The sequence below is a fragment of the Callithrix jacchus genome, chromosome 1 (genome assembly GCF_049354715.1).
Source record: "Callithrix jacchus isolate 240 chromosome 1, calJac240_pri, whole genome shotgun sequence".
Taxonomy (NCBI): domain Eukaryota; kingdom Metazoa; phylum Chordata; class Mammalia; order Primates; family Cebidae; genus Callithrix; species Callithrix jacchus.
Window position 1 is genome coordinate 159,030,540 of NC_133502.1, and position 26,307 is coordinate 159,056,846.

Here is a 26,307-nt window from a genome sequence, read left to right on the forward strand (position 1 = left end):
GACACTAAACTTCTGTAAACGAACTCATGAAGCCAGAGAATGAAGGAGACACCAACATGAGGGGGAAAAAAATAAAATGGTTAGTGCAATGGTAGAGATGTGCACAGTATGTTATGGAAACCCAGAGAAGACAAACATAACACAGTTTTGGAAAGATAGGGGATTTTTCTCTCAGGAGGAGATGATAATCAAGTCGAGAGAGATTTGAACTGGGTTGAAAGGAGGGGAGTAGTAGCCCAAGAGAAGGGAACAGTATGAACAATTCATGGAGGCAGGAAATCTGGATACAGGGAACCATCAGCAGGTTGTTGAATATAAGAAGCCGTATGAGGCTGGACACAATAGTTCATGCTTGTAGTCCCAGTACTTTGAGAGGGTGAGGAGGGATCATCACTTGTGGCCAGGAGTTTGAGACCAGCCCGGGTCACATAGCCTGACTGCCAACTCTACAAAAAATAAAAATAAATTAGCCGGCTGCAGTGGCAGGTGTCTGTAGTCCTAGCTATTCTGAAAGGATCGCTTGAGTCCAGGAGGTTGAGGTTAGAGTGAGCTATGATTACACCACTGCACTCCAGTCCGGACAACAGAGCAAGACCCTGACTCTAAAAAAAGGATTGTAAAAGATAATACTAACATACAACAAAGCATGCAGATTCCAGTAAAGCCTGTTATATTAGGCAGATCAGGCAGGTTTAAATATATTTTTATGTGATGAGAAGGCACTAAAGGATTTTGAGCTGGAGGGACTATCTGAAAAAGATAAAGAATGGTAAGACCCAAGACAGAGAGAAGGTAGTACAAGGACTATTTCATTAGAAAAATCTGTAGGAATTGGAATGGGCTGAATGTGGGAGTGGGAGTGGGATGAGAGAGGGGAAGAATGGAGATTAAATAGGCTCAGATTTCTGGTTTGAGTCCAGGAGAGATGGGGTGCTGAATCCGAAGGTCAGGACACCTATACCTCTGAAAATACAGTGATGGTTGCAAAAGGCATGTGGTATTATTGTCTTCTGCCACTGTCTTAAAAGGGATTCTAAAGGGATTTTCTTGCCCTTGTTCCTCCAGCCCTACACTTGCGTTACTGGCCTACGTGGATACTCACCAGCTGGTTGTGTCCATCATTGCAGCCAAGTCTGAGAATTCCTGATTATACTTAGAGCCTGTGGAGCTGCTGACACAAACAGTCATTAGCAGACGACCCTTTTGCAACAAACTATGCTTTAAAATGTAAACCGTGGAGGCATTTTCCTTGTGTTGTCCAGAAGGAACTTTGTCCTGCGTGAGCCTGGATTAATCATGAGAGAGCTCGTCAACATTCCACTGGTACATATTCTTACTCTGGTCGCCTTCAGCAGAACCGAGAAACTTCCAAAAGGTTGGTTTGAGCATTCGTGTCTTCTTGTTGCCTTGTCATAGTTCTAAAGTGTGTGTGTGTAAGAGAGATATGACCATGACTGATTGATACTATGGTGGGCTTGGGTTTTACCTGATGAAGTAAGGGAGAGATGTATGACAAGGAAAGAAACTATATACATAAGCAGTTGGTACCAATATTTTGCTCCTAAGATCTGCAATAAAAAGCTCAGCCACAAATTGTGTGCAGAGGCCTGACTTCTAGGGCAAAACATAAGCATATACACTGCAAGTTATCAAGGTCTATTTTGTTTATGCGTATGTCAGATTTCAGGGTGGTCTAGTTGGATGAGGAAAACCTTTTCGCATCAGGTTTGCCAGGAATAGAATCAACCCTGTTCCCAGACATCCAGAGCATTTGCTTCTGGATAAAAATCACTTTTATTTTCAGTTTTACTTTTACCAAACTCTTAGTAAACATTTTAGTTGCTAAAAGTTGGAAATACAGAAAGACGTACACAATTTGTCTGTGTAATAAACCTGGAAGACAATGGATTCTAAATAACTTTGAGCCTGGAGTCATGATTTGGCTTGGGAGGAGACTGCAGAAGTTTTTTTCAGAGCCTTTGGAATGTACCGGAAATAACACCACCTCAGGGGAAAGGAAAGCAACTTAAGAAACTGACAAACACCTGTTGCAGTAGCAAGAATGTCCAGTGATATAGTTTCTGGCCAGTGTATCATAACACTGGGACTAATGTATTTTAAATCAGGAAGACTGGAAAATACATGATTTGCAAAGTGACTAAGGGCATCATTGAAATCTTTTTTTAAAAAAGACATGAGAAAGCAGATGGAGTGGTACCAATATAAGAGTTTTTGAATTAAATATTATACAATAGAGTAAAAAGAATTTTTTGCTTTAGGACATGTTCAAAATTAATCATTTTCCCTTTATATTAAAGCACTGAAACAGTATGTATTGTGTAGCTAAATGAAGGTGATAACTGTATGTAGATGCAAAACCTATCTTTAGATTTTGTGGTTCACTAAAAATTCTGGAGCCATAAGGTCAAGGTTAACATGCAAATAAGATACGAGTTGCTTCACAGACAATCTGATTTCACAGATTTTGTTTGTTTTGTTTTGTTGCTTCTCTTTTTCCATTTTACTTGAGCGTAATGGTATCTTCAAATGTATTTAAACATTTAATTTCCAATGAATAAGGCATCTTCAGATAAAAGAGAATCTAGATCTTTTAAAACAGCTAATAATAGTTAGGAAAACATAACATTGGCTTCAGATTAATTTAATATTTCCTGATCAAACAACGGATGTCCAGTAAGGCAGCACCTGGATGTTTGAACCTAAGTCTTATTTGTACATTTCTAAACCATGCATTTACATAATAATGTTAGGATTAAATACTAAAATATAGTCTTCAAAGGAACAGGACAATTGATTTTGATGATCCAAATAAGAATTTATTGCCTACACACCTGAAACCCCCAAAAACCTCTCTATCTGAATAAGTCTTAATTTATATTTTAGATACAATTGATTTTCATTTCCAAACTTTATAAATAAAGCCCTTAATTCAAATGCACACTATCTCTATTTTGAAAACATTGAAATATAGTGGCATAGAGATAACAGAGCCAAACACCCTGACTTTGAAATAAACTAATCGAATCATTCATCCAATTTTGTTTCTTATGATTTATTTACTACTATAATTAGGTTTTAAAATAAAAAATTAAAACATTTTTTTCTTAGTCTATTGTACCATAAAATCTAAATTTGTATGAGTTTAACATCACCCTTATCCAAAGCACCATGTCTAGGAGAGCAAATATTTATTACGTACACCAATTCTGAGAATAAATACTATCATCAACGCACAGTCCTTAAAATTTTAAATGTTGAAGGGTGATGAATATATTGGTTGAAAAGAACCACAATAAAATATTATTATTATTATTTTTAGAGATGGAGTCTCTTTCTTTTGCCATGCTGGAGTGCAGTGGCACAACCTCTGCCTCACAGGTTCAAATGATTATCCTGCCTCAGCCTCCTGAATAGCTGGGACTATGTGCATGTGCCACCACTCCCAGCTAACTTTTTGTATTTTTAGTAGAGACAGAGTTTCACTATGTTGGCCAGGATGGTCTTGATCTCCTAACCTCGTGATCTGCCTGCCTCAGTCTCCCAAAGTGCTGGAATTACAGGCGTGCCCAGTCATTATTTTAATCCTACTTAAACTAATAAAAATGGCCCACCAAAACTATTTCTACTATTTCTAGAAAACTACTGTTTTCCCTGTTCTTGGCAGACATAATAACAAGAGTTTTTTAGCTGATATACTCCATCCTAATTCCTTTATTATGAATGAATAAAGGAAACTGCACAATATGTATTACCTAACAAGTTGACATATTTAGAATCATGCAAAAGTATTCAGGGGATTCTTTTCTGACTTTCTGCACACCATTTTTTTTATAAATACCCAACTTTGTAGAATTAATTGTTCATAGTTTTTATTTTAGTTTGAGACTCCTAATCCTCAAAGATAAGGGAGAGAATCATTGTCTTTCTGAATCATCCAACTAGTGATATTTTTAATAATGAATTCAATGCCATAACCCAAAGTAGAATTTTACAAACTGTCATTTCTGAAAGTAGCCAATGTTTCACTGGATAATTGGCTTAACCATATACATTAGTAACATTTAATGCTTTATCAGGGAGTATTAAGCATATAGTACCATATGAGATTCTGCAGGAGTATAAGAGTTCATGTAAGCAGCTCTGCATCTGCCTAACATGCACAAAGAACTGTCAAAAGTCTCACTTTCAAAATACTCCACTTACTACAATACCTTGAAGTGTTTGACTGTAAGTGATGCTATCTTTAAATAGATTTGAATAACCTCCTATTTTAAATTGTACATATATGAGGATAGGATTCACAGATTTGACATATGGCTAAGTCAGTATTGACACAGCTGTCATTAAAATCCAGGACACACAGTCCTGGATGAATATTTTATATTGCCATGCATTCAAAGAGTTACTCATTGCATGTTTTAGTAAACAGAGTTGCTTTAATATTATTGACCTTAAAGAAAAGAAGGAAGGAGCAGAAATGTCACCTTATTTCCAAAGGTACATGGAGTAGGCAGCTTCTCAGTGAAATAAAACCTGATGTCATTGGAGGAGAGCAACAAATGAGGGGTGGAAAGGGGGCCTGCAAGGAGTGGCTGTATTCAGGAAGATGAGAGGATCACATGGGCCATGCTGAGGACCCAGCTGGGGCCAGGAACTGCAGCTTTCTTTACAGTACTCCTGACCTGAACATTTGCTGCACTTTATCCAGCAATGCTATGTGAACATAGGGTAGCGAGGACAGATGGCTGGATTAATTCAGGATTGGCACTTTCCAGGGTCAGTGCAGCTAAAGAACTAGAGAGTAAAGGAGTTGAGGTTATATGGCAGCATACTAAGGGGTACCATTTGGATCATGAAGAAAGTGAAACAAGGATAGTTAAGGCTTGGAAAAGGTTTAAAAGTTTAAACCAACCCCAAAGTGTTTTATTATATTAAAAAATTATTGCATTCATAATGTTAGAGAAACATGAATATTTTCCAAGTCTGAGCCCTAATTTTACTAAAATAGAAAGGAGAAAATACACCTTCTTTCTTTGTGTACCCAATCATTTGGTCACATCAATCAAAAAATAATCAAAAGTTGGTAAATGGGCCATATGCGAGAGCCCATAAGGAAAGGTAATGTCATGTCCATCTCATCAAACAGTTAATACTCAAATCAAGTTGTTCTTTGGGTTCAGAAAAGGATTGTGTTCATTTTCATGTATTTGTTATTCATGTAGTCCTTGGATTGAGAAAAGAAATCGTGCCCTAGTTCAAACAGGCTCTGGCTGAGATGAAAGCTGATAGTAGAATGAAAGTAAACAAGAGACAGTGTGCTGAGTCAATAAATATCATCAAGTACAACTGACCCATGTGATCGTGTCAGTAAAAACTGGAAAGCAGATTTGGATAACTGGAAATATGAGCAATGTGGACTTTACATTCTGGGTAGAGAAACTGATGTGGATATACATCTTCTCTTCATCCATCTGTGCATAATCAGTATGATCTTGAAGATGCAGTATATCTTAGAGAAAGGAACTATAAACCAACTTTAACCCTGAAGTTTAGTTCCATCACGTCCTATTTTTGTGATATGTAGACAAATTATTTAACCATTTTTTATCTCCATTTCTGGTCTGCAGGTGGGAATATTATCTACCTTTATGTTTGTTGTGATAAATAAATGAGATAATGAATGAAAAGTATAATACATGGCACATACCAAATTCTTAATCAATTTTAGTTGCTAATATTGGTAAAAACAGTCAAATTTCACATAATACTGTTATGTCACTGAATCTTATGGGAAGGTGTTAACTTAATAAAGTTCTTAGTTAACACCTTGTATATTTCTCTATGTCTGTTTTCCAAGACATTCTAAGACTTACTTCTTTGATCTTAACTGATCTCAACAGTTCATGTGACATCTCCGACTTGTCCCCTCACTGGAAAGATAACATTACCAGTAAGTCTGTTACCTCTGCCCCTTCTGCATCTGTGTATTAAGTGAAAAAAAACTAGTAAATAACGTTTCTATCTTATAAAAATAGCATATGCTATTTAAGATTGATTTTGAAAATACAAAATACATAAAGTTTAAGACAGAAAAAGGACTATTAACATGTTGATATATTTTCTTTCATTTTTTCTATGTATTTTTAAAGTGCTAATAATATTGTTTATACAATTCTGCTGCCTGCTGTATTTACTTAGCACTAAGGTATAAACATATTCTATATTATTAATAATCCTCAAAACATCATGGTCAGTGTCTAATATTCTGTTTAGATAACAATGTGCTAGTATATGTTTAATATTCACCTCTCTGAGAAACAAAAGAAGCCCAGAGGTGTTGCTCTTGTTGATTTCTGCAGTATAAATACTCCATAGTAAAAGACTCCATTGTGTACATGGCCAGACTCAAGCTGCTATCAAATACGGAGCACTGAGTTGGGAATAGCATGTGTAGTAGCATCCTTTATATGTTATTCTACCAGCTATATTAGAGATGACCTCAAGAACTTATACAATGGTGAAATGTAGTTAAATGATTAGGAATGTCAAGTATTAATACTTTGTTTTTAATATATTTAATTATAAATGTATACAACTTAGTTGTTAATAATGGTTATATATAACAATCACCTCTCAAAATTCTTGAAAAATTACCAAGTGGCTCTTGCAAACCTGTAGAAGACAAAACTGTGTGCCTCAATCTTCTCCCACTTTACCACAATTATAGAATTTAGTACAATTGATTTATTTTCTGCAGTAAAAGTTATATGCCTTTCTATATGCAAGATTATTTTCATAGGATAGATTTCTGGAGATGATGACGATTGGTGATGACGATGATTATTATTATTTTGGAGACAAGGTCTTGCTGTGTCACACAGGCTGGAGTACCAAGGTGCAATTACAGTTCACTGAAGCCTTGAACTCCTGGGCTCAGTTGATCCTCTTACCTCAGCTACTTCCCAAGTAGTGGGATTACAGGGTGTGTGCCACCATGCCAGTGAATTTTTAATTTTTTTGTAGAGGCATGGTTTCCCTATGTTTCCCAGCCTGGTCTCAAACTCCTAGGCTCAAGAGATCCTCCCACCTTGGCCTCAAAAATGATGGGATTATAGGCATAAGCCACCAATCATACCCAGCCTGAGATAAAATATTAATGGTATAATAAATTTGAATGTAATAGAGACAAAGAAAACAACTGAACAGCCTGGGTTTCTTTTTTCTAAACTGCAGAATCAAGTAATGTTTGCACAGTGCTCCATGTGGACCAAGGACAATTTTAAATGCTTTCTATTTATTTACTCCTGACAAGCTTATGTGGAGGCTTTATTATTATCTCCATCTACAATTGAGACACTGAGGTTAAGTGACTTGCAGAGCGGGTAAGCAATGGAGCTGGGTTGTGAATTCAAGTCCTGGGCTACATTGCCCCTTACTGTCTAGTTGCTCCATAGTCTTTCTTTCTTTTTTTTTTTTTTTTGTGATGGAGTCTTACTCTGTCACCAGACTGGAGTGCAGGGCGCAATCTTGGCTCACTGCAACCTCCGCCTGGGTTCAAGCGATTCTTCCGCCTCAGCCTCCCGAGTAGCTGGGACCACAGGCGTGTGCCACCACGCCTGGCTAATTTTTGTATTTTTAGTAGAGACGGGGTTTCACCATGGCCACGATGGTCTCGATCTCTTGACCTCGTGATCCGCCTGCCTCAGCCTCCCAAAGTGCTGGGATGACAGGCATGAGCCACCGCGCCCGGCCTAGTCTTTCTTTTTAAACAGTAAAAGCATTCAACATCGTCAGTTAACCTTCAGGCCCATTGTTGACCACACCCCACAAGCTTCATAAAATGTTGTTTTTTATCACTCAATATCTAGATATTGATACTATTAATTGCTAATTTAATTCATCTGTTGTTTAGAAAATAACTATTTAATGAGATTGGCTTTCTCAAACTTTATGGATTACAAGTTTGCTTCCATGGCATTTAGAAAATTAACAGTTCTTTGACATTCTATTTGCTAAAACGTTTTTTTCTACTACAAAGGTAATATGTATTCATTTTTTTAAAAAAATCCTGGAGGCTGGGGAGGGATAACACCGGGAGAAATGCCTGATGTAGACGATGGGTGGGGTGATGGAGACAGCAAACTACCATGGCATATATGTACCTATGCAACAGTCCTGCAGGATGCAGGATGTGCACATGTACCCCAGAGCCCAAAGTACAATGAAAAAATCCTGCAAGATACAGAAGAGCAAAAATATAAAATTACACATAATGCTCATAGCTTGGGATAAATGTTCTTAGCATTTTGCTATTCATTCTTTCAGTCTCTTTCTCTCATACATATGTGTATATATGTAAAACATCACCATTAAAAGAACTAGAGGAGCAAAATCAAACAAATTCAAAATCTAGTGGAAGATAAGAAATAACTAAGATCAGAGCAGAACTGAAGGAGATAGAGACACAAAAAAAGCCTTCAAAAAAATCAATGAATCCAGGAGGTGGTTTTTTGAAAAGATTAACAAATAGATGGACTGCTAGCCAGACTAATAAAGAAGAAAAGAGAGAAGAATCAGATGGAATATAAAATGATAAAGGGAATATCACCACCGATCTCACAGAAATACGAACTACCATCAGAGATTACTACAAACACCTCTATGCAAATAAACCAGTAAATCTAAAAGAAATGGATAAATTCCTGGACACTTGCATCCTCCCAAGAATAAACCAGGAAGAAGTTGAATCCCTGAATAGACCAATAACAAGATCAGAAGTTGAGGCAGCAATTAATAGCCTACCAACCAAAAAAAGTCCAGGACAAGGGGGGTTCACAGCCAAATTCTACCAGATGTACAAAGAGGAGCTGGTACCATTCCTTCTGAAACTATTCTAAACAATACAAAGAGAGGGAATCCTCCCCAACTCATTTTATGAGACCAACATCATCCTGATACCAAAACCTGGCAGAGACACAATTAAAAAAGAAAATTTCAGGCCAATATCCATGATGAACACCGATGTGAAAATCCTCAATAAATACTGGCCAACTAAATCCAAAGGCACATTAAAAAGCTCATCCATCACAATCAAGTTGCCTTCATCCCTGGGATACAAGGTTGGTTCAACACACACAAATCTATTAATGTAATCCATCACATAAACAGAACCAAAGACAAAAACTACGTGATTGTCTCAATAGATGCAGAGAAGGCCTTTGACAAAATTCAGCAGCCCTTTATGCTAAAAACTCAATAAACTAGGTATCGATGGAATGTATTTCAAAATAATAAGAACTATTTATGACAAACCCACAGCCAATATACGGAATGGACAAAAACTGGAAGCATTGCCCTTGAAAACTGGCACAAGACAAAGATGCCCTCTCTCACCACTCCTATTCAACATAGCATTGGAAGTTCTGGGCAGGGTAATCAGGCAAGAAAAAGAAATAAAGGGTATTCAATTAGAAAAAGAGCAAGTCAAATTGTATCTATTTGCAGACAACATGATTGTATATTTAGAAGACCCCGTCAACTCAGTCCAAAATGTCCTTAAGCTGATAAACAACTTCAGCAAAGTCTCAGGATACAAAATCAATGTGCAGAAATCACAAGCATTCCTATACACCAATAACAGACAGAGAGCCAAATCAAGAATGAACTCCCATTCACAATTCCTTCAAAGAGAATTAAATACCTAGGAATACAACTTACAAGGGATGTGAAGGACCTCTTCAAGGAGAAATACAAACCACTACTTAGAGAAATAAGAGAGGAAACAAACAGATGGAAAAATATTCCATGCTCATGGTTAGGAAGAATCAATAATGTGAAAATGGCCATACTGCCCAAAGTAATTCATAGATTCAATGCTATCCCTAGCAAGTTACCATTGATTTTCTTCACAGATTTGAAAAAAATCACCTTAAACTTCATATGAAAGCAAAAAAGAGCCCATATAGCCAAGAAAATTCTAAGGGAAAAAAAAAAAAGGTGGAGGCATCATGCTACCTGGCTTCAAACTATAACTACAAGGCTACAGCAATCAAAACAGCATGGTACTGGTACCAACACAGACATATAGACGCCACTCAGAAGTAACACCACACATCTACAATCATCTGATCTTTGATGAACCTGACAAAAACAAGAAATGGGGAAAGAATTCCCTATTTAATAAATGGTGTTGGGAAAACTGGCTAGCCATACGCAGAAAGCTGAAACTGGACCCCTTCCTTACAGCTTATACAAAAATTAACTCCAGATGGATTAAAGATTTAAACATAGGACCTAGTACCATAAAATCCCTAGAAGAAAACGTAGGCAATACCATTCAGGACATAAGCATGGGCAAGGACTTCATGACTAAAACACCAAAAGCAATGGCAACAAAAGTCAAAATATACAAATGGGATCTTATTAAACTAAAGAGCTTTTGTACAGCAAAAGAAACTATCATTAGAGTGAAACAGCAACCAACAGAATGGGGAAAAAAATATTTGCAATCTACCCATCTGACAAAAGGCTAATATACAGAATCTACAAAGAACTTACACAAATTTACAAGAAAAAAACCAACAACCCTATCAAAAAGTGGGTGAAGGATATGAATAGACATTTCTCCAAAAAAGACATTTATGCAGCCAATAAACATGAAAGACAGCTTGCCATCACTGGTCATTAGAGAAATGCAAATCAAAACCACATTGAGATATCATCACGCCAGTTAGAATGGTGATCATTAAAAAATCTGGAGACGACAGGTGCTGGAGAGGATGTGGAGAAATAGGAACACTTTTACACTGTTGGTGGGAGTGTAAATTAGTTCAACCATTGTGGAAGACAGTGTGGTAATTTCTCAAGGATCTAGAAATAGAAATCCCATTTGACCCAGCAATCCCATTACTGGCTATATACCCAAAGGATTGTAAGTCATCCTACATGCACATGTATGTTCATTGTGGCACTGTTCACAATAGCAAAGACTTATAACCAACCTAAATGCCCATTAATAATAGACTGGATAAAGAAAATGTGGCACATATACACTATGGAATACTATGCAGCCATAAAAAAGGATTCATTCATGTCTTTTGCAGGGACAGGGACATGAATGAAGCTGGAAACCACCATTCTCAGCAAACTGACACAAGAACAGAAAACCAACCACCACATACATGTTCTCACTCATAAGTGGGTGTTGAACAATGAGAACACATGGACACAGGGAGGGGAACATCACACATGGGGGCCTGTCAGGGGCTGAGGGGGTAGGGCAGGGATAGCAGAGGGTAGGGGGGATTGGGGAGGGATAACATTAGAGGAAATACCTAATGTAGATGATGGGGGGATGGATGCAGCAAATCACCATGACACATGTATACCTATGTAACAAACCTGCACATTCTGTACATGTACCCCAGAACTTAAAGTATAATTAAAAGAAAAGAAAAACCTCTTGGCAGCATTTGATTCTCCCTCTTTTGTGAAATGTGTGCTACTCTTGGGCTCTGCCAACAGCCTCCACTGGCTTTGCTTACAACTCTGGTTTCTTCCTCTCAGTCTCTTTTCTAAACTCTTCATTCTCCTTCCCATCTTTTATAAATGTCTGTGTCTTCTTGGAACTGGCTTAGGGCACCAACCTCTCACTGTCTTCAGGCTTTCACATGCACCATTTCCTCTGTATGGAACACGATTTTCCCTTCACTGCGTCAAGCCAAATTTGAATAATCCTGTGAATGTGTGTGAATGTATTGTGTAGTTTTTTTATATTCCTAGTTTTATCAATCTCAGTGGTTGAGAAATATTTTTTATCATGTTAAAGAAATGCTATTATATTCCTATTTTAGTAATGGTTTTTAAGTAGGGAATGGATAGTTAATTCTGCCACTGCCTTTTTGACGGCAATAGGTATCTTTTAAACTATGACTGTAGTAAATCCTATTTATAGGAGTGTTCTATTAAAATATCCTTACATTTTTGTGAGGGTTTTCTTCTGTCTAAATGTATAGTCGTAATTTTGAAATACGTGATTGAATTTAATGTGGTTTTTAAATTTTCACTCTAGGGCTTTACATCCTGCTTGACTTACATCAGCATTGTTTTATTCCAAAGATTGACTTGAAAAGCTTTCTATATTTTATATTCCCTATAGCTTTTGTTTGTTTCTTTTTGAGATGGGGTCTTTCCTTCCCAGGCTGGAGTTCAGTGGTGCAATCATAGCTCACTGCAGCCTTGACCTCTGGTCTCAAGTGATCCTCCTACCTCAGGCTCCCAAGTAGCTGGGACTACATATGTACACCACCTGTACCCAGCTTTTTTTTTTTTTTTTTTGTATTTTTTGTAGAGATGTGGTCTTGCCATGTTGCCCAGGCTTGTCTCAAACATCTGGGCTCAATGGATCCTCCTGGGCTCAATGGATTCTCCTGCCTCAGCTTCCCAAAAGTGTTGAGATTACAAGCATGAGCCATTGCATCTGGCTCCTTGTAGCTTTTTTGTAACTTGAGACTTAAAAGTTTTTAAAAACTTACCTGAAAAACTTTGGGACATTATATTTTTTTCAGAAGTGTTCTTTGATATTTTTTTCTTCTGTGAATATTGTTAATTATTTCACCACAACCTTTACTACATGTTGATATGTAGCTTTTCTTGCTTTTAATTCCAGTTTAATTTGCTTTTTGATGTTTGAATGATTTAGAGCAATTTTGTCTTTAAAATTCTTAATTCTTTGGATTTGGGTTTTTAAATATTCATTACTGTTTAGCTCTGTTGAATTGTGACCCAAGAATGTGACATATACTCTATGTTTTTGAATTTTATTTAGTCTGTAGTTTTCATGAGCATTTGAAAATGTGTATCACCTATCAGGGCTTATAGTTGATGTGCATATCTGTTTAATTAATTTTACTAATTCTGTTTTTCTGTTTTACTACATATGTAATTATGTTTTTGTCATTTGATCTATAAACAGGATGGGGATTTTTTGTTTGTTTTACTGTCTTTTTATTGTCCATTTCTTACAGATTTTATTATGTTTAGGAAATATAGTCTATATAAAATCCATTATTTGAGCGTGGTTAAAATTTCCTATATAGCTTGGTATATTTTCTGTATGTTTGAATGTTTCATCTATGCATCATTTAAAAAATATATTCTCTAATTTTTTTAAGTGTTTTAAAAATATACATTATATTGAGTGTTAATTTTGATATTTATATCTTCTATATCTTTACTGTATTTCTGTTTGATTTATTTAGTGTCTGAAGGAGATCTCTTAAAGGTTTAACTGTACTAAAACATTTCCACATTTACTCTTGTGATAATTTTACTTTTGAGTTTGAGTTCATATTTTTTTTTTTTTTTGAGACGGAGTTTCGCTCTTGTTATCCAGGCTGGAGTGCAATGGCGCGATCTCGGCTCACCGCAACCTCTGCCTCCTGGGTTCAGGCAATTCTCCTGCCTCAGCCTCCCGAGCAGTTGGGATTACAGGCACGCACCACCGTGCCCAGCTAATTTTTTTTGTAATTTTAGTAGAGACGGGGTTTCACCATGTTGACCAAGATGGTCTCGATCTGTTGATCTCGTGATCCACCCGCCTCGGCCTCCCAAAGTGCTGGGATTACAGGCTTGAGCCACCGCGCCCGGCTGATTGTCGTACTTTTTTATGGCTTGTTCTTTTTATCATTAACTAATGTTTCTATTTTTCTTTATAAATGCATGTGCCCTTATATTACGTTTTTCTTATATCAATATTGCTATGTCACTTTCTTTTCCTTTTTTTTGGGAAAGTGTTTGCTTTGTACTTATTTTCCCTTCCCTTTATTGTTAACATTTCTGTTTTATTTTGTTTAGGTCTTTTGTGTTTGACAGCATCTGTCGTTTCATAGGTCAGTTTATAACACCGGCACTTACTGTGATTTTTGGCATATTTGGAGTTGTTTCTTCCATATTTTATGCCTCCTCTTAACCATGCTTTTCCTTGGCTTAGTCTTTTGCTTATTGTTTTTGTTTTTGACTGATAAAGCTTTTCTAGTCCCTCTTTTTCTGTTGTTTTGGAAGTTTTGCATTTTCTTTCCTTTTTTTTAGTGGTAACCATTAATAAAGTTTTAACATAGCATTTAACCACAGATTTTCTTTCTGTTTGAAGTTACTTATTCAATATTTCTGTCCTGTTGTTGTTTATGGCAAAGAGGTTAGCATTTTTTTTTTAACTACTTAACATTTTAAACTTTTCCCCTGAACTTTGATCTTGTAACTGCTTGTCTAGAATTTAATTCCACTTTAAACACAAAAATTAGTGATTTGTTTTTTAAATATTCCATAGTGTGTTAAAATTGCAAATATATTTCACCACCATTTATGCTGTTTTTTTTTATAACTCACCCCTTTCTTTCTGGTATAAATTATCCCTTATTGAATCTAGTAACTATTTCAGGGAAAGTCTATGAGTGGTAAACACTTTCAACAGTTGTTCGTAAGAGTTCTGACTTTAAAATTATTACCTAAGCTGGCTGTAGAATTCTAAGCCAACAGTTATTTTTACTTAGTTATGTAAAGGTATGTGGGACAAAGACAGATCATTTTAATAGTAACTGTGTGACAAGTGACATTATAAGATTGACATTTGCAGGATAACCTAAGGTTAACGAAAAGGGCATTTGGGTCTGCCTAGCACATCAAGGAAAGTGGAAGGAGACAGATGTTCAAACTGAATTCTAAAAAACAAAATAACATTATCATGGGAGATATGGGCCAAGTAAACACTATTCTAAAAAACAAAATAACATTATCATGGGAGATATGGGCCAAGTAAACACTCCCACCCACCATTTTTTCTCACTCTCAGGAGATCAGCTTGCCTTTGACTTTACCAATAATAATAATAATAAGGTTTATTCAGAAAGTGGATATTTTATAGTTTTATTTCAATGTTATTTTATCTTTGATCTTTATAGTTTTAATTCAATGTGTCTGCATATTATTTTTTCTATTCTTATTTCAATGTGAAATAAAACCATAAATGTTTTATTGATAAATAAATATGCCAAACAATGTGCCAGTCTGTTCTAGATGCTTTATAAGTCTGTCACTATTTCACCTCTAAACATCAGTCATACTACTTATTTGGTTTTGATATATACCTTGTCCTTTAACTGTAGTGACCATATAATTTACTGTTTCAATGCATCTCACTCACTGCTCACCCCGGGAATTAAAAGATGTCTAAAACATGATCCCTTACCTAAAGCTCAAGGTTTTACATTGCACAGAAGAGTGAGAAAAGGAAGAGACCATGTCTACAACCTTTCCTCCAACTGTCTTAAAAAATAAAGTAAAATAGAACAAAACAGCTTTACTGAGTTCACCTACCATGCTCTTTACCCATTAAAGTGTACAATTCACAAGGTGGTGTCTTTTTCTTTTCTATTTGTATGCCAAAGTGAATTCTCTATAAATCTGATAAAGCATAAGCTTCAGACTCTCTCATTCCAGAAGCGCTATATAAGACCTTCAGTGGGCTTTAGCACTGTGTTTATATGAGTGCCTATTTTCATAAAATTAGGGTAAAATTGTTCTTAAACAACTTTTTTTAAAAATTATTGTCCTTTTCCACCCTGACTTCCCTGCAGTCTCACTTTCCTTTATGCTGATGACATTGGGGTGGCCACAGAAATTTTGTTTTCATAACTTTGTATTTTTTTCTTTAAAAAGTATACTCAAATTACATAAACTTGGGCCCCACAAAACTTGGATCAGCCTTTCCTCATATATATCATAAATTCTAAGCCCTACTTTCCTGAGGCTTAGATTCTCTTTTGATTCTCAAATGCCTAGTTTGGAAGTAGGATCAACTTTCTTTACATAAACTTTTCCTTTCTTTTGGCAAATTTCTACTCTGGGGAAATACAATTCTTATTTCGGTATGTAATGGCTTCTGATGGCTTAAGGAAGGGTTAGTAAACAAAATTCTAGAACGTTCTCTTTGATTTATTCTTCTCTTTCAGCTCCTGTCATCACCACTCCTCTTGAAACAGTGGATGCCTTAGTTGAAGAAGTGGCTACTTTCATGTGTGCAGTGGAATCCTACCCCCAACCTGAGATTTCCTGGACTAGAAATAAAATTCTCATTAAGTAAGTATTCCACCTCTTAAAAACTATTTTCTTAACTTTTGTGGATATAGTGTGTGTGTGTGTGTGTGTGTGTGTGTGTGTGTGTATTTATGAAGTACATGAGATGTTTTGATACAGGCATGCATTGTGAAATAAGTACATCATGGTTTGGCTATTCTGGGCCTTTTGTGGTTCCACATAAATTTTAGGATTTTTTTTTCTATTTCTGTGATGAATGTCATTGGTATTTTGATAGGAATTGCACTGAATATGTAGATTGCTTTGGGTAGTATGGACATTTTAACAATACTAATTTCCAATCTATTAATATGATTACTTTTTTTTTTGTATTCTCATCAATCTCTTTCATCAGTGTTTTATAGTTTTCATTATAGAGACATTTGACTTATTTAATTCCTAACTATTTAGTTTTATATGTGGCTATTGTAAATAGGATCACTTTTTAACTTTCTTTTTCATATTGTTCATTGTTGGCATTTATAAATGTTACTGATTTTTGTATGTTGATTTTGTATCCTGCAATGTCACAGAATATATCAGTTCTAACAGTTTTCTGTGTAGTCTTTAGGTTTTTCCAAATATAAGAGCATAAAATCTGCAAACAAATATAATTCTTCCCTTCCAGTTTGGATGGCCATTTATATATCTCTCTTGTCCAACTGCTCTAGGTAGGACTTCCAGTACTGTGTTGAGTAACAGTGGTGACAGTAGGCATCCTTGTTGCATTCCAGATTAGAGGAAAGGCTTTCAGTTTTTCCTCATTCAGTATGATACTAGCTGTGTGTCTGTCATATATGGCTTTTATTATTTTGAGGCATTTTCCTTCTGTTTTTGAGGGTTTTTATCATGAAGAGAGTTGAATTTTTACCAAATGCTTTTTCAGCATATATTGAAATAATCCTATGGTTTTTACCCTTCATCTGTTTCCATGATGTAGCACATTGATTAATTTGCATATGTTGCACTATTCTTGTATCCCAGGGATAAATTCCACTTAGTCATGAGAGGTGATCTTTCCAAAGTATTGTTGAATTGGTTTGCTAGTATTTTGTGCAATCTGGATAGGCTGATAATCCCAAATCATCAAGTCCTGGCTCCTTTTTTTTTGCTTAGCAGGTTTTCCATCCACTTATCTTTTTCCTTTTGAATTTTACTAGAAGCAACAAAAAGAAATGAGGCCACACCTTCAACACATTGCTTACAAACTTCTTTAGCCAAATATCTGAGATCATCATTTATAAGCTTTGCTTTCCACATAACTGTAGGACACCATTCAGCTAAACTCGCTGTCCTACATAACAAGGATCCCCTTTTCTTCCTTTCCTAATAATATGCTTCTTATTTTCACCCAAGTCCTCATCAGGAGTGCTTTGAACATACATATTTCTACCAACAGTCTGTTCATGATAATTTAGGTATTCTTTAAGATGATTTAGATTTTCTCTGCCATGTAACTCTCTTCTTTCCAAGTCCTCAGGAGCAGAATTACTAACGTGCATATTTTTATTAACAGTCTTTTCGAGGAAATGTAGACTTTTTCTAGCATGCTCTTCAAAATTTTTTCAGTTCTACCTACTCCTCAACTGCAGAGCAACATCCACATTTTTTGGGATTTGTTGCAGCAGCACCACACTTCCAGGTACCAAAAATCTGTATTTATTTCCTATTCTTGCTGTAACAAATTACCACAAACTTAGGGGCCTAAAACAACATAAACGTACTATGTTATAATTCTGGAGGTCACAAGTATGAAATTAATCTCTCTGGGCTAAAATCGAAGTGTTGGTAGGGCTGAGTTCCTTCTGGAGGCTCAAGGGAAGAATCTGATTTCTTGCCTTTCTCAGCTTCTAGAGGCTACCTGCATCCCTTGGCCTCTCCTCCATTTATAACGCTAGCAATGGCACCACTCTGACCTCTGCCTCCATTTTCATTCCTCCTTTTAACAATCTGCCTCCCCCTTCCATTTTTTTAAGGATACTTATTATTACATAGAGCCCATCTGAATAGTCCAAAACACCACATTTTAAGATTCTTAACATTTGCAAAATAAGGTGACATATTGACAGATTTTGGTAATCAAGACAAGAACCTTTGAGGGACTGTTATTCTGCTTACCACACCCATTTGCCATAAAAAAAAAAATCTTATTTGGCACTGGGGTCTGTCAGGGGGAAATAGGGGAGGGACAGCGAGCGGCAAGTGGGGAGCTGGGGAGAGATAGCATGGGGAGAAATGCCAGATATAGGTGATGGAGAGGAAGGCAGCAAATCACACTGCCATGTGTGTACCTATGCAACAACCTTGCATGTTCTTCACATGTACCCCAAAACCTAAAATGCAATTAAAAAAATATAACCACACACAAAAAAATCTTATTTGGTTAAAAGAAACTCTTTTATATTGATGCTTCTCTTCACATATCTTTTTGTTGCCCTAATTTTCTTCTCAACAAATGGTTTGCATATAATTAAATAGATAATATATGTAAAGCCTATATTTTTATAGTTGGAAGTTATTTTGCTTCTTTATGATCCCAAGTAACTAGAACTGTGCCTGGCACTTGTTAGCATTCAATAAATAACTGTTTAATGAAAGAATGAATATTCAACTAATCATTAGTTAATCCCATAAATAATTAACCCTTTCTGTTCATCATATTTATACATATGCATCTTCATTATCTATTAATAGCTACTACTTCCCAGAAATTATGGGGACAAGACACCTACATCTTGGTTTGATATGCTTTCCTGAATTAAGTAAACTTTAAATTTTGTCTTATCAGTAGGCATCACCCTTTGAAAGCATTTTTGAAGGACTATGGTACTTTGACTATTGGAGCCTAAGAAAGATTGAATATAATGTTAGCTTTATATTACCAAGTACGGTTATCCTATTATTCAGAACTCACTCAAGTTTCCTCTCCCCTTTATTCTACTTCCTCATTGACAAGTCATCAGTTTGATAAATTAATCATAGCCGAAAAATCACAGGTGAAGCACTAATATGTCATTTTTCTCTGTGACCTGCAGGCTCTTTGACACCCGGTACAGCATCCGGGAGAATGGGCAGCTCCTCACCATCCTGAGTGTGGAAGACAGTGATGATGGCATTTACTGCTGCACAGCCAACAATGGTGTGGGAGGAGCTGTGGAGAGTTGTGGAGCCCTGCAAGTGAAGATGAGTGAGTGGGAAACAGATTTGTCTATTGATTTGAAAGTTGACTTGGCACCCTTTATTATTTATTCATTTACTTACTTACTTACTTACTTGAGACAGAGTCTCACTCTGTCGCCCAGGCTGAAGTGCAGTGGTGCGACCTTCACTGCAACCTCTGCCTTCTGGGTTCAAGCAATTCTCCTGCCTCAGCCTCCTGAGTTGCTGGGACTACAGGCGCATGCTACCACACCCAGCTAGCTTGTTGGATATTTAGTAGAGATGGGGTTTCACCATGTTAGCCAGGCTGGTCTAGCTCTCCTGACCTCGTTGATCCACCCACCTTGGACTCCCAATATGCTGGGATTACAGGCATGAGCCACCACACCCAGCTGACTTGGTATACTTTAAAGTAGTCAGTAAATAGAGGTTTTCTCAGGACTGGCAATTCAGCAGTGAGACAAGTTCAAGTTCAAAGCATAAATTTGAGGCCAGTTAACTGTACACCTCGGTCTGCCATCAACCACTACCCTAAGGCAAGCCTCTCAATTCTCTCTCTTCCATTTTCTTGACTTCACCCATCTCCTGACGTCTTCCACCCTGAATTCTTTCACTGTGAAACTTTTCTCTAAAGCCTTTACCCTACACTGTGAAACACAATTGGACACCCTTTTTATTTCGAACCTCTTTGTAGACACTTCTACCCTTTTGCCTTATTTCAAATTTGATATTCTTCAGAGTGATTTTCTGCTTCAATGGAAGCTGTTCTATTTTCCCCACTTCATGTCTACAAGGCTATCAAACACTAATAGGTAATCTCCCTGCCCTCATTACTGCTTTTAAGCCATTCTATTTTGTAGTCCTATGCAAAATCTTTCCTCTCATGAGGGCTTATGCCATTTTGACCTATCTTTCCTCTAACTCTATTCATTATGTCATCTGCTCTTCTAGGAACTCCCCCATATTTATTAAAACTTTGATTCCAGGTTTACTATCTTCTGTCTATCTCTACTCCTGCAATCACCCTAAGAAATTTTAATGGCCATGAAATAGAATCACTAGCCACTTAATTCTCACAATTCCTTGACCTCCACAAATCCAGTGGTTTGTCTTTTTTTTTTTTTTTCAGTTTTAAGTCCCATACTTTTATCTCTATGTACACGCATATATAGTAGTAGTTTAGGTGTGTTTCCCACTATGAGGAAATGTGGTTTGATTTTCTATTTTTAACTTTTGAGTTCAGGGGTACATCTGCAGAATGTGCAGGTGTTTTATTTAGGTAAACATGTGCCATGGTGGTATACTGCACAGATCATCCCATCACCTAGGTTTTAAGCCCGGCATCCATTCTGTTCTTCTTGATGCTCTCCCTTTCCCCCCAATGCCCCCACCACAGGCCCCAGGGTGTGTTTTTCCACCAATGTGTCCATGTATTCTCATCATTAGCTTCAACTTATAAGTGAGAACATGCAGTGTTTGGTTTTCTGTTCCTGTGTTAGTTTGAGGATAATGGCTTCCAACTCCATCCATCCATGTCCCTGCAAAGGAGATGGTCTCATTCCATTTTATGGCTGCATAGTATTCCATGCTGTATATGTACCACATTTTCTTTATCCAATCTATTGCTAATGGGTATTTAGCCTGTTTGTATTAACGTTCTCTCTTTTTTTTTTTTTAGACAGAGTTTCACCCAAGCTGGAGTGCAGTGGTGTGCTCTTGGCTCACTGCAACTTTTGCTTGCTCAGTTCAAGCAATTCTCCTACCTCAGCCTCCCAAGTAGCTGGGATTATAGGCATGTGCCACCACACCTGGCTGATTGTATTTTTAGTAGAGGCGGGGTTTTGCCAAGTTGGCCAGGCCGGTCTTGAACTCCTAACCTCGAGTGATCTGCCCACCTTGGCCTCCCAACGTTCTGGGATTACAGGCATGAGCCACCATACCCAGCCTGTTTGTGTTAATTCTTTATCAGCCTACCCAATCGATGACTCGCTCTTGACCATGTCACCCTCTGGAAGTGAACTGCATTTAAAATCTTCAGCTCCAGTATGTCACTCTCTGATTATGGATATTTTTTGGTCCAGCCTTGTCTGATGAGATAAACAGTTTCCCATACTCATGACTTGCTTCCAAATAGAGTTTGTAGGCACAAACTTCTATTGTCACCTTCTCGGCTAACAACATCTCAGTCTCTCTCATTCTCTTACTATACAACATCAACATCACCAGCATCATCATGTTCTCTTCCCTTGATTCCTCTCTGTTCTCCTTTCCATTCACTCCTCAATCGGGCGTTTATTTCTTTCTATACTTAGTTCTCTCTTCTACCTGGTTGTGTATCATCAAACACTGCCTTACCAGCATCTTTAAATCTCATGATTTCCTATCCTGCAAGTAACTGCTACTTACAAACTGTCAATCTTACAATGATGTAACCTTCATCTTCTCTTCTCTGACACATTACTCATGGGAAAATATCTTATAATCATACATACTGGCACCATACAAATTAGAGGAATTTAGTTCTACCTGGGACCTTTATTTTTCTTTCATCATCATCTCTTATCTTTTGTAATTTTGCTGGAGGAGGAAATCATTAGGGACTTTCTTCAGAGTGTGAAGATGTAAGATATTTTCTGAAATTTTCCATGGCTGAATTCTTCACTTCACTCGCATTCTTGGATAACAATTTTGCTGGGTGTAGAATCAGAGATTTAAAAGCTTTTCCCTTTAGTTTTAGTAGACAATCCACTGTTGCAGATGAGAAGTCTTTTTCTTATTTCAAGTAAATCTGATATCTCGCTCAAAAATTTTAGGATTTTTCTTTTTATTTCTAGAGTTCATAAATTTCACAAACTGACAAGAATATGTTAGGTGTATTTTTAAAAATTATTTCTACTCAGTTTTAGATGAGGCTTTTGTTTCTCTTTTTCTTTTTTGAGACAAGGTCTTACTCTGTAACTCAGGCTGTAGTGCAGTGGTGTGATCATGGCTCACTGCAGCCTTGACTACCCAGGCTTAAGCAATCCTCCTGCTTTAGCCTTCCAAGTAGCTGGGACTACAGGCATCAGCCATGATGCCCAGCTATTTTTTTTCTTTTTTTAGAACAGATAAGTTCTCACTATGTAGCACAGGCTGGTCTTAAACTACTGTGCTCAAATGATCCTCCCACCTTGGCCTCCCAAAGTATTGAGATTATAGGAGTGAGCCATGAACCAGCATAAGCGGGACTTTTTTATCTAGAAACCAAAGCTTTTTTGAAAATCGGGTACATTTTCTTTAGTATTTTTTTCTCTTTTCCTTCTCTATGACTTCAAATTTTTCTTCTCATATTTTCTGCATGTCTTGATATTCTACTCTCTTGAAGATTCCTTTAATTTTTCCTTCATATCATCAATGTGGCCTCCAGTATGACTATTCTGTCATTCTGAGTGTTTTGATCTTAAAAACTATATTTTTAATTTCTAAGAATTTCCCTGATGGCTCTTTTTTCCATAACAAACTTACTTGTGTGATAAAATATTTATTTAAACTTCTAAGGATATCACTAGTGCATCTTTTTAAAAGACATTTTCTTTTTTTCCCCTGCTTTACTTTTATTTCCCTCAGAAAAAAAAATGATTTGTTTTGTTCCATCCTTTTATGTTTACAATTTTTCTCAAATAGATCTTTTTTTTTTTTTGGTCACAAATATACATGGAGTCTTCTGTTAATTAGGATAAGAAGCTGGCAGGAACAGCAGGATTTTATGGAATACTGACTTGGCACTTACCGTGTGTAAATAGGTAGGGATCTGCCTATATACAGGCTTCCCTTCAGTAGGCAGAGCAGTAAGAAATCAAATAAGGAAGTTGGAATGCTCTCATTTGCTAAATAATAAAGACTTGATTCTAAGGATGAAACACATTCAAGTATTTCATTACTTTGTGACACTGCCTTTCTTTTGAATGTTTTGCATATTTTTTCTGGCCCAAATGTTCTTGATTTGGGTTCTATATTAAATCGCCTTTTCTTTTCTTGTCTTCTTTTTTCCAACCTCTCCTTTGGAGATCTCATCCATTCATGTTGACATACACTGGTGTGGCCATTCGAATTGCTAAAATTTTGGAATGCTTCCATACTTCTTGGAAAAACCTGCTTCACAAGGCTCCCAAGATCCTCCAACCCCTGTCACTACTCCAGCTCTCTTAAGCCCTCCACCAAGAGCTCCCTCCCCTAAATTCCTAATGATCCATCAGCTAAAGTCTCAATGTTGGCACAGTGGATCCTTCCAGCATCCTGCTTTAAAATAACCAGTTCTGATTGGTCAGTACTTATGGCTTCCCTTACAGTGCGTATTTATGTCTATGTGTCAATACTCTAGTCATTCCTAGTTGACTTTATATTCAATTTCCTAAATGGGAATTCCTCACCCTTCACCTAACAGATGACCAAGACACCATGTCACTGAGAAGACAGAATTTTTTTGCTTTAACCAAAGGCCTTTGCCTGAGACAGTATCTGTGCCTCAGGTCTACCATAGAGATCTTGTTTAGGGAACCCATGGAAGGCATAGATAATGCTTTTGTTGACTGTCATAGGAATATCGAGTTCTAAGTTTCTGCCAGCAACTGTATGACAATACAACTCATGATTGAGGGACCTGGCCAGTACTCTATCTAAATGTAGGTATTGAGAGTTTATTAGAAGGAGAGTTGTGTGCTATAGATAGCAGGCAAAGTGATAAAGTTGTTATTTTCCTATAATATGGTTTAAAGTCTTTCTTGTAATTTTGCTATAACGCAGGGCCACAGGAGATAAATGGCAGTGAATGCTTAGATTAAAAACCAACAGGTCATGAAGGCTTTGCAAATATTTCTTACTACCAACACCAAAGCCCCCACTCCTCTCCCACACACTGAAGGTGAAGGGAAAAAAAAAAGTCCTTATTTCATGCTTTCTTTCCTTTGTCAAAATTACAAATTGGTTATGGCACATGTCCTGAAAGAAATAAAATGTGTCAATTTCTCAGAAGTCTCTCCTGCCAAGTCCCCCTCTGTATCTGTAACGTAAAATTCCTAAGGACATATATATAGTTTTAACTATTTTATGAATAGTACTAAAATAACTGATATCCTGAACTTATAAATTATTTTGTTTATTAGATGTAATAATTTTCTTTGAAAGTTTCATACTGAAGAATAAAAATTAGCTGACATAAACTATTTCTTCTGAAAGATTTACTTGAGTGTTTGAACAGTAAATTACATGTTTGCTTTACATAATTAAGTCCCCCAAATTGTATGACAGAATTTCTTCTAATTTCTCATATAATAATACCTGGTTTACTTTCTAGAGAATGAATGCACTTAATTAATAAACATCAAATTTAATTGTCAAATTAAGATGGAAGCTAAAGGGAAAATAGGTTATAATTTATAACTATATAAGAATATATTTATATCAATTTTTTTTCAAATATTATGTCTATCAGTATAAATTAAATAATGTTGAATTGCTATGATGACAGCCTTTGTTAATCAACTTTTACTAACTATCTTTTTAAATGATGAATGCTATGGTAACTTAACACTATTAATATTTTTCATAAAGTTGTGTTTTGCTAGTAAGATTCTAATAAAGCAGAGACAATCAAGTGTTTCTAAACTGATTTCTGTTTGAGATATGCAGAAAAAAAGTGTCTCAGCATTTGGTGAATTTTGTAATGTTAACATGCCTCAAATGATTCTTAAAGCAGATATTTAGAATTAAATTGAAAGTTAGAAACTCTAGGTTTCATCAACCCATATTGCCTTGTTTGTTTTGAATTTTCATTTCTTTTTAGAACCTAAAATAACTCGTCCTCCTATAAATGTGAAAATAATAGAAGGATTAAAAGCAGTCCTACCATGTACTACAATGGGCAATCCCAAACCATCAGTGTCTTGGATAAAGGGAGACAGCCCTCTCAGGGTAAGTGGTTATGATGTTAAAACTTGTATATAAAATGTATTTAAAAATGTAACATTTCTTTGCACACTCAGTTACACACTTACAAACTTCTAATATAAAATCTTTTCCATATACATTTTAACCAAATTTAAGTATTTCTGTTTGCATATATGCAAACTGTACGGCATTTCACTTGGGTTTGGCTAGGGAAAAAAGAGATGGGAACCAGTAATGTTAAAGATAGAAAAGGAGGCGATGCAAAAGCAAACCTGGAATTTTTTTGTATTTGTTGGCTGGTTAAATCATTTATTCTTTTAATGTTGAATCTAGAACTTAGAGAATGAAAAAGAGAAACTAAGACTCAGGCTTTAAAACTGACAGTTTCTGGAAGGAGGGAGGGAAACAAGGTTCGTAAGAAAATAAATGAGAGCACTGGAGAGAAGTTAGGCAAAAAGACTCAAGACTTATACATAAATACCTTGGCAAATCCCTCCTGAGTCACAATGAGTAGTCATGCTTGTAATCTCAGCACTTCGGGATGCCAAGGAGGGTGGATCACCTGAGGTCAGGAGTGCAAGACCAGCCTAGCCAACATGGCGAATCCTGTCTCTAGCAAAAATAAAAAAAATTAGCCTGGCATGGTGGCACACACCTGTAATCCCAGCTACTCAGGAGGCTGAGGCAGGAAAATCATTTGAACCCATGAGGAAGAGGTTGCAATGAGTCAAAATCACACCAGCACACTCCAGCCTGGGCAACAGAGTGAAACTCCATCTCAAAAAAAAAAAAAAAAAGTTATTATCTATATGCTTATTTTGTACCGTCTCTGTATCTTATCCCCACATTTAGTGATAAATTATCATATGGCATCATTATTGTCTTTCTATCTTTGTATCACTTAAGAGATCACAGACTGTTTTTCATTTAACGATACACAGTGCATTCCATGTGGAATACAAAGCTGTCACTCTATGTCAATTAACCGAACTAAGGTATAAAATCGCTCAGCTTTGCTTTATTTAAAATAAAATACGTATTGCTAATTTATAACTATTATCTAATTCTCTG

At 36.5% G+C, this 26,307-nt stretch overlaps 1 protein-coding gene across 3 annotated transcripts in view; it reads left to right on the forward strand.

Moving 5' to 3' along the window:
* Positions 1-1,145: 1,145 nt before the first annotated feature.
* Positions 1,146-26,307, forward strand: part of MUSK (muscle associated receptor tyrosine kinase) — a 126,005-nt gene continuing 100,843 nt past the window's right edge. For all 3 annotated transcript variants that reach the window (XM_035254464.3, XM_035254472.3, XM_035254473.3), the window contains exons 1-4: positions 1,146-1,375; positions 16,029-16,155; positions 19,188-19,339; positions 25,133-25,260. In XM_035254464.3, coding sequence (XP_035110355.2) covers positions 1,297-1,375; positions 16,029-16,155; positions 19,188-19,339; positions 25,133-25,260 — 486 coding nt within the window. In that variant the 5' untranslated portion in view covers positions 1,146-1,296. The remainder of the gene's footprint in view (positions 1,376-16,028; positions 16,156-19,187; positions 19,340-25,132; positions 25,261-26,307) is intronic.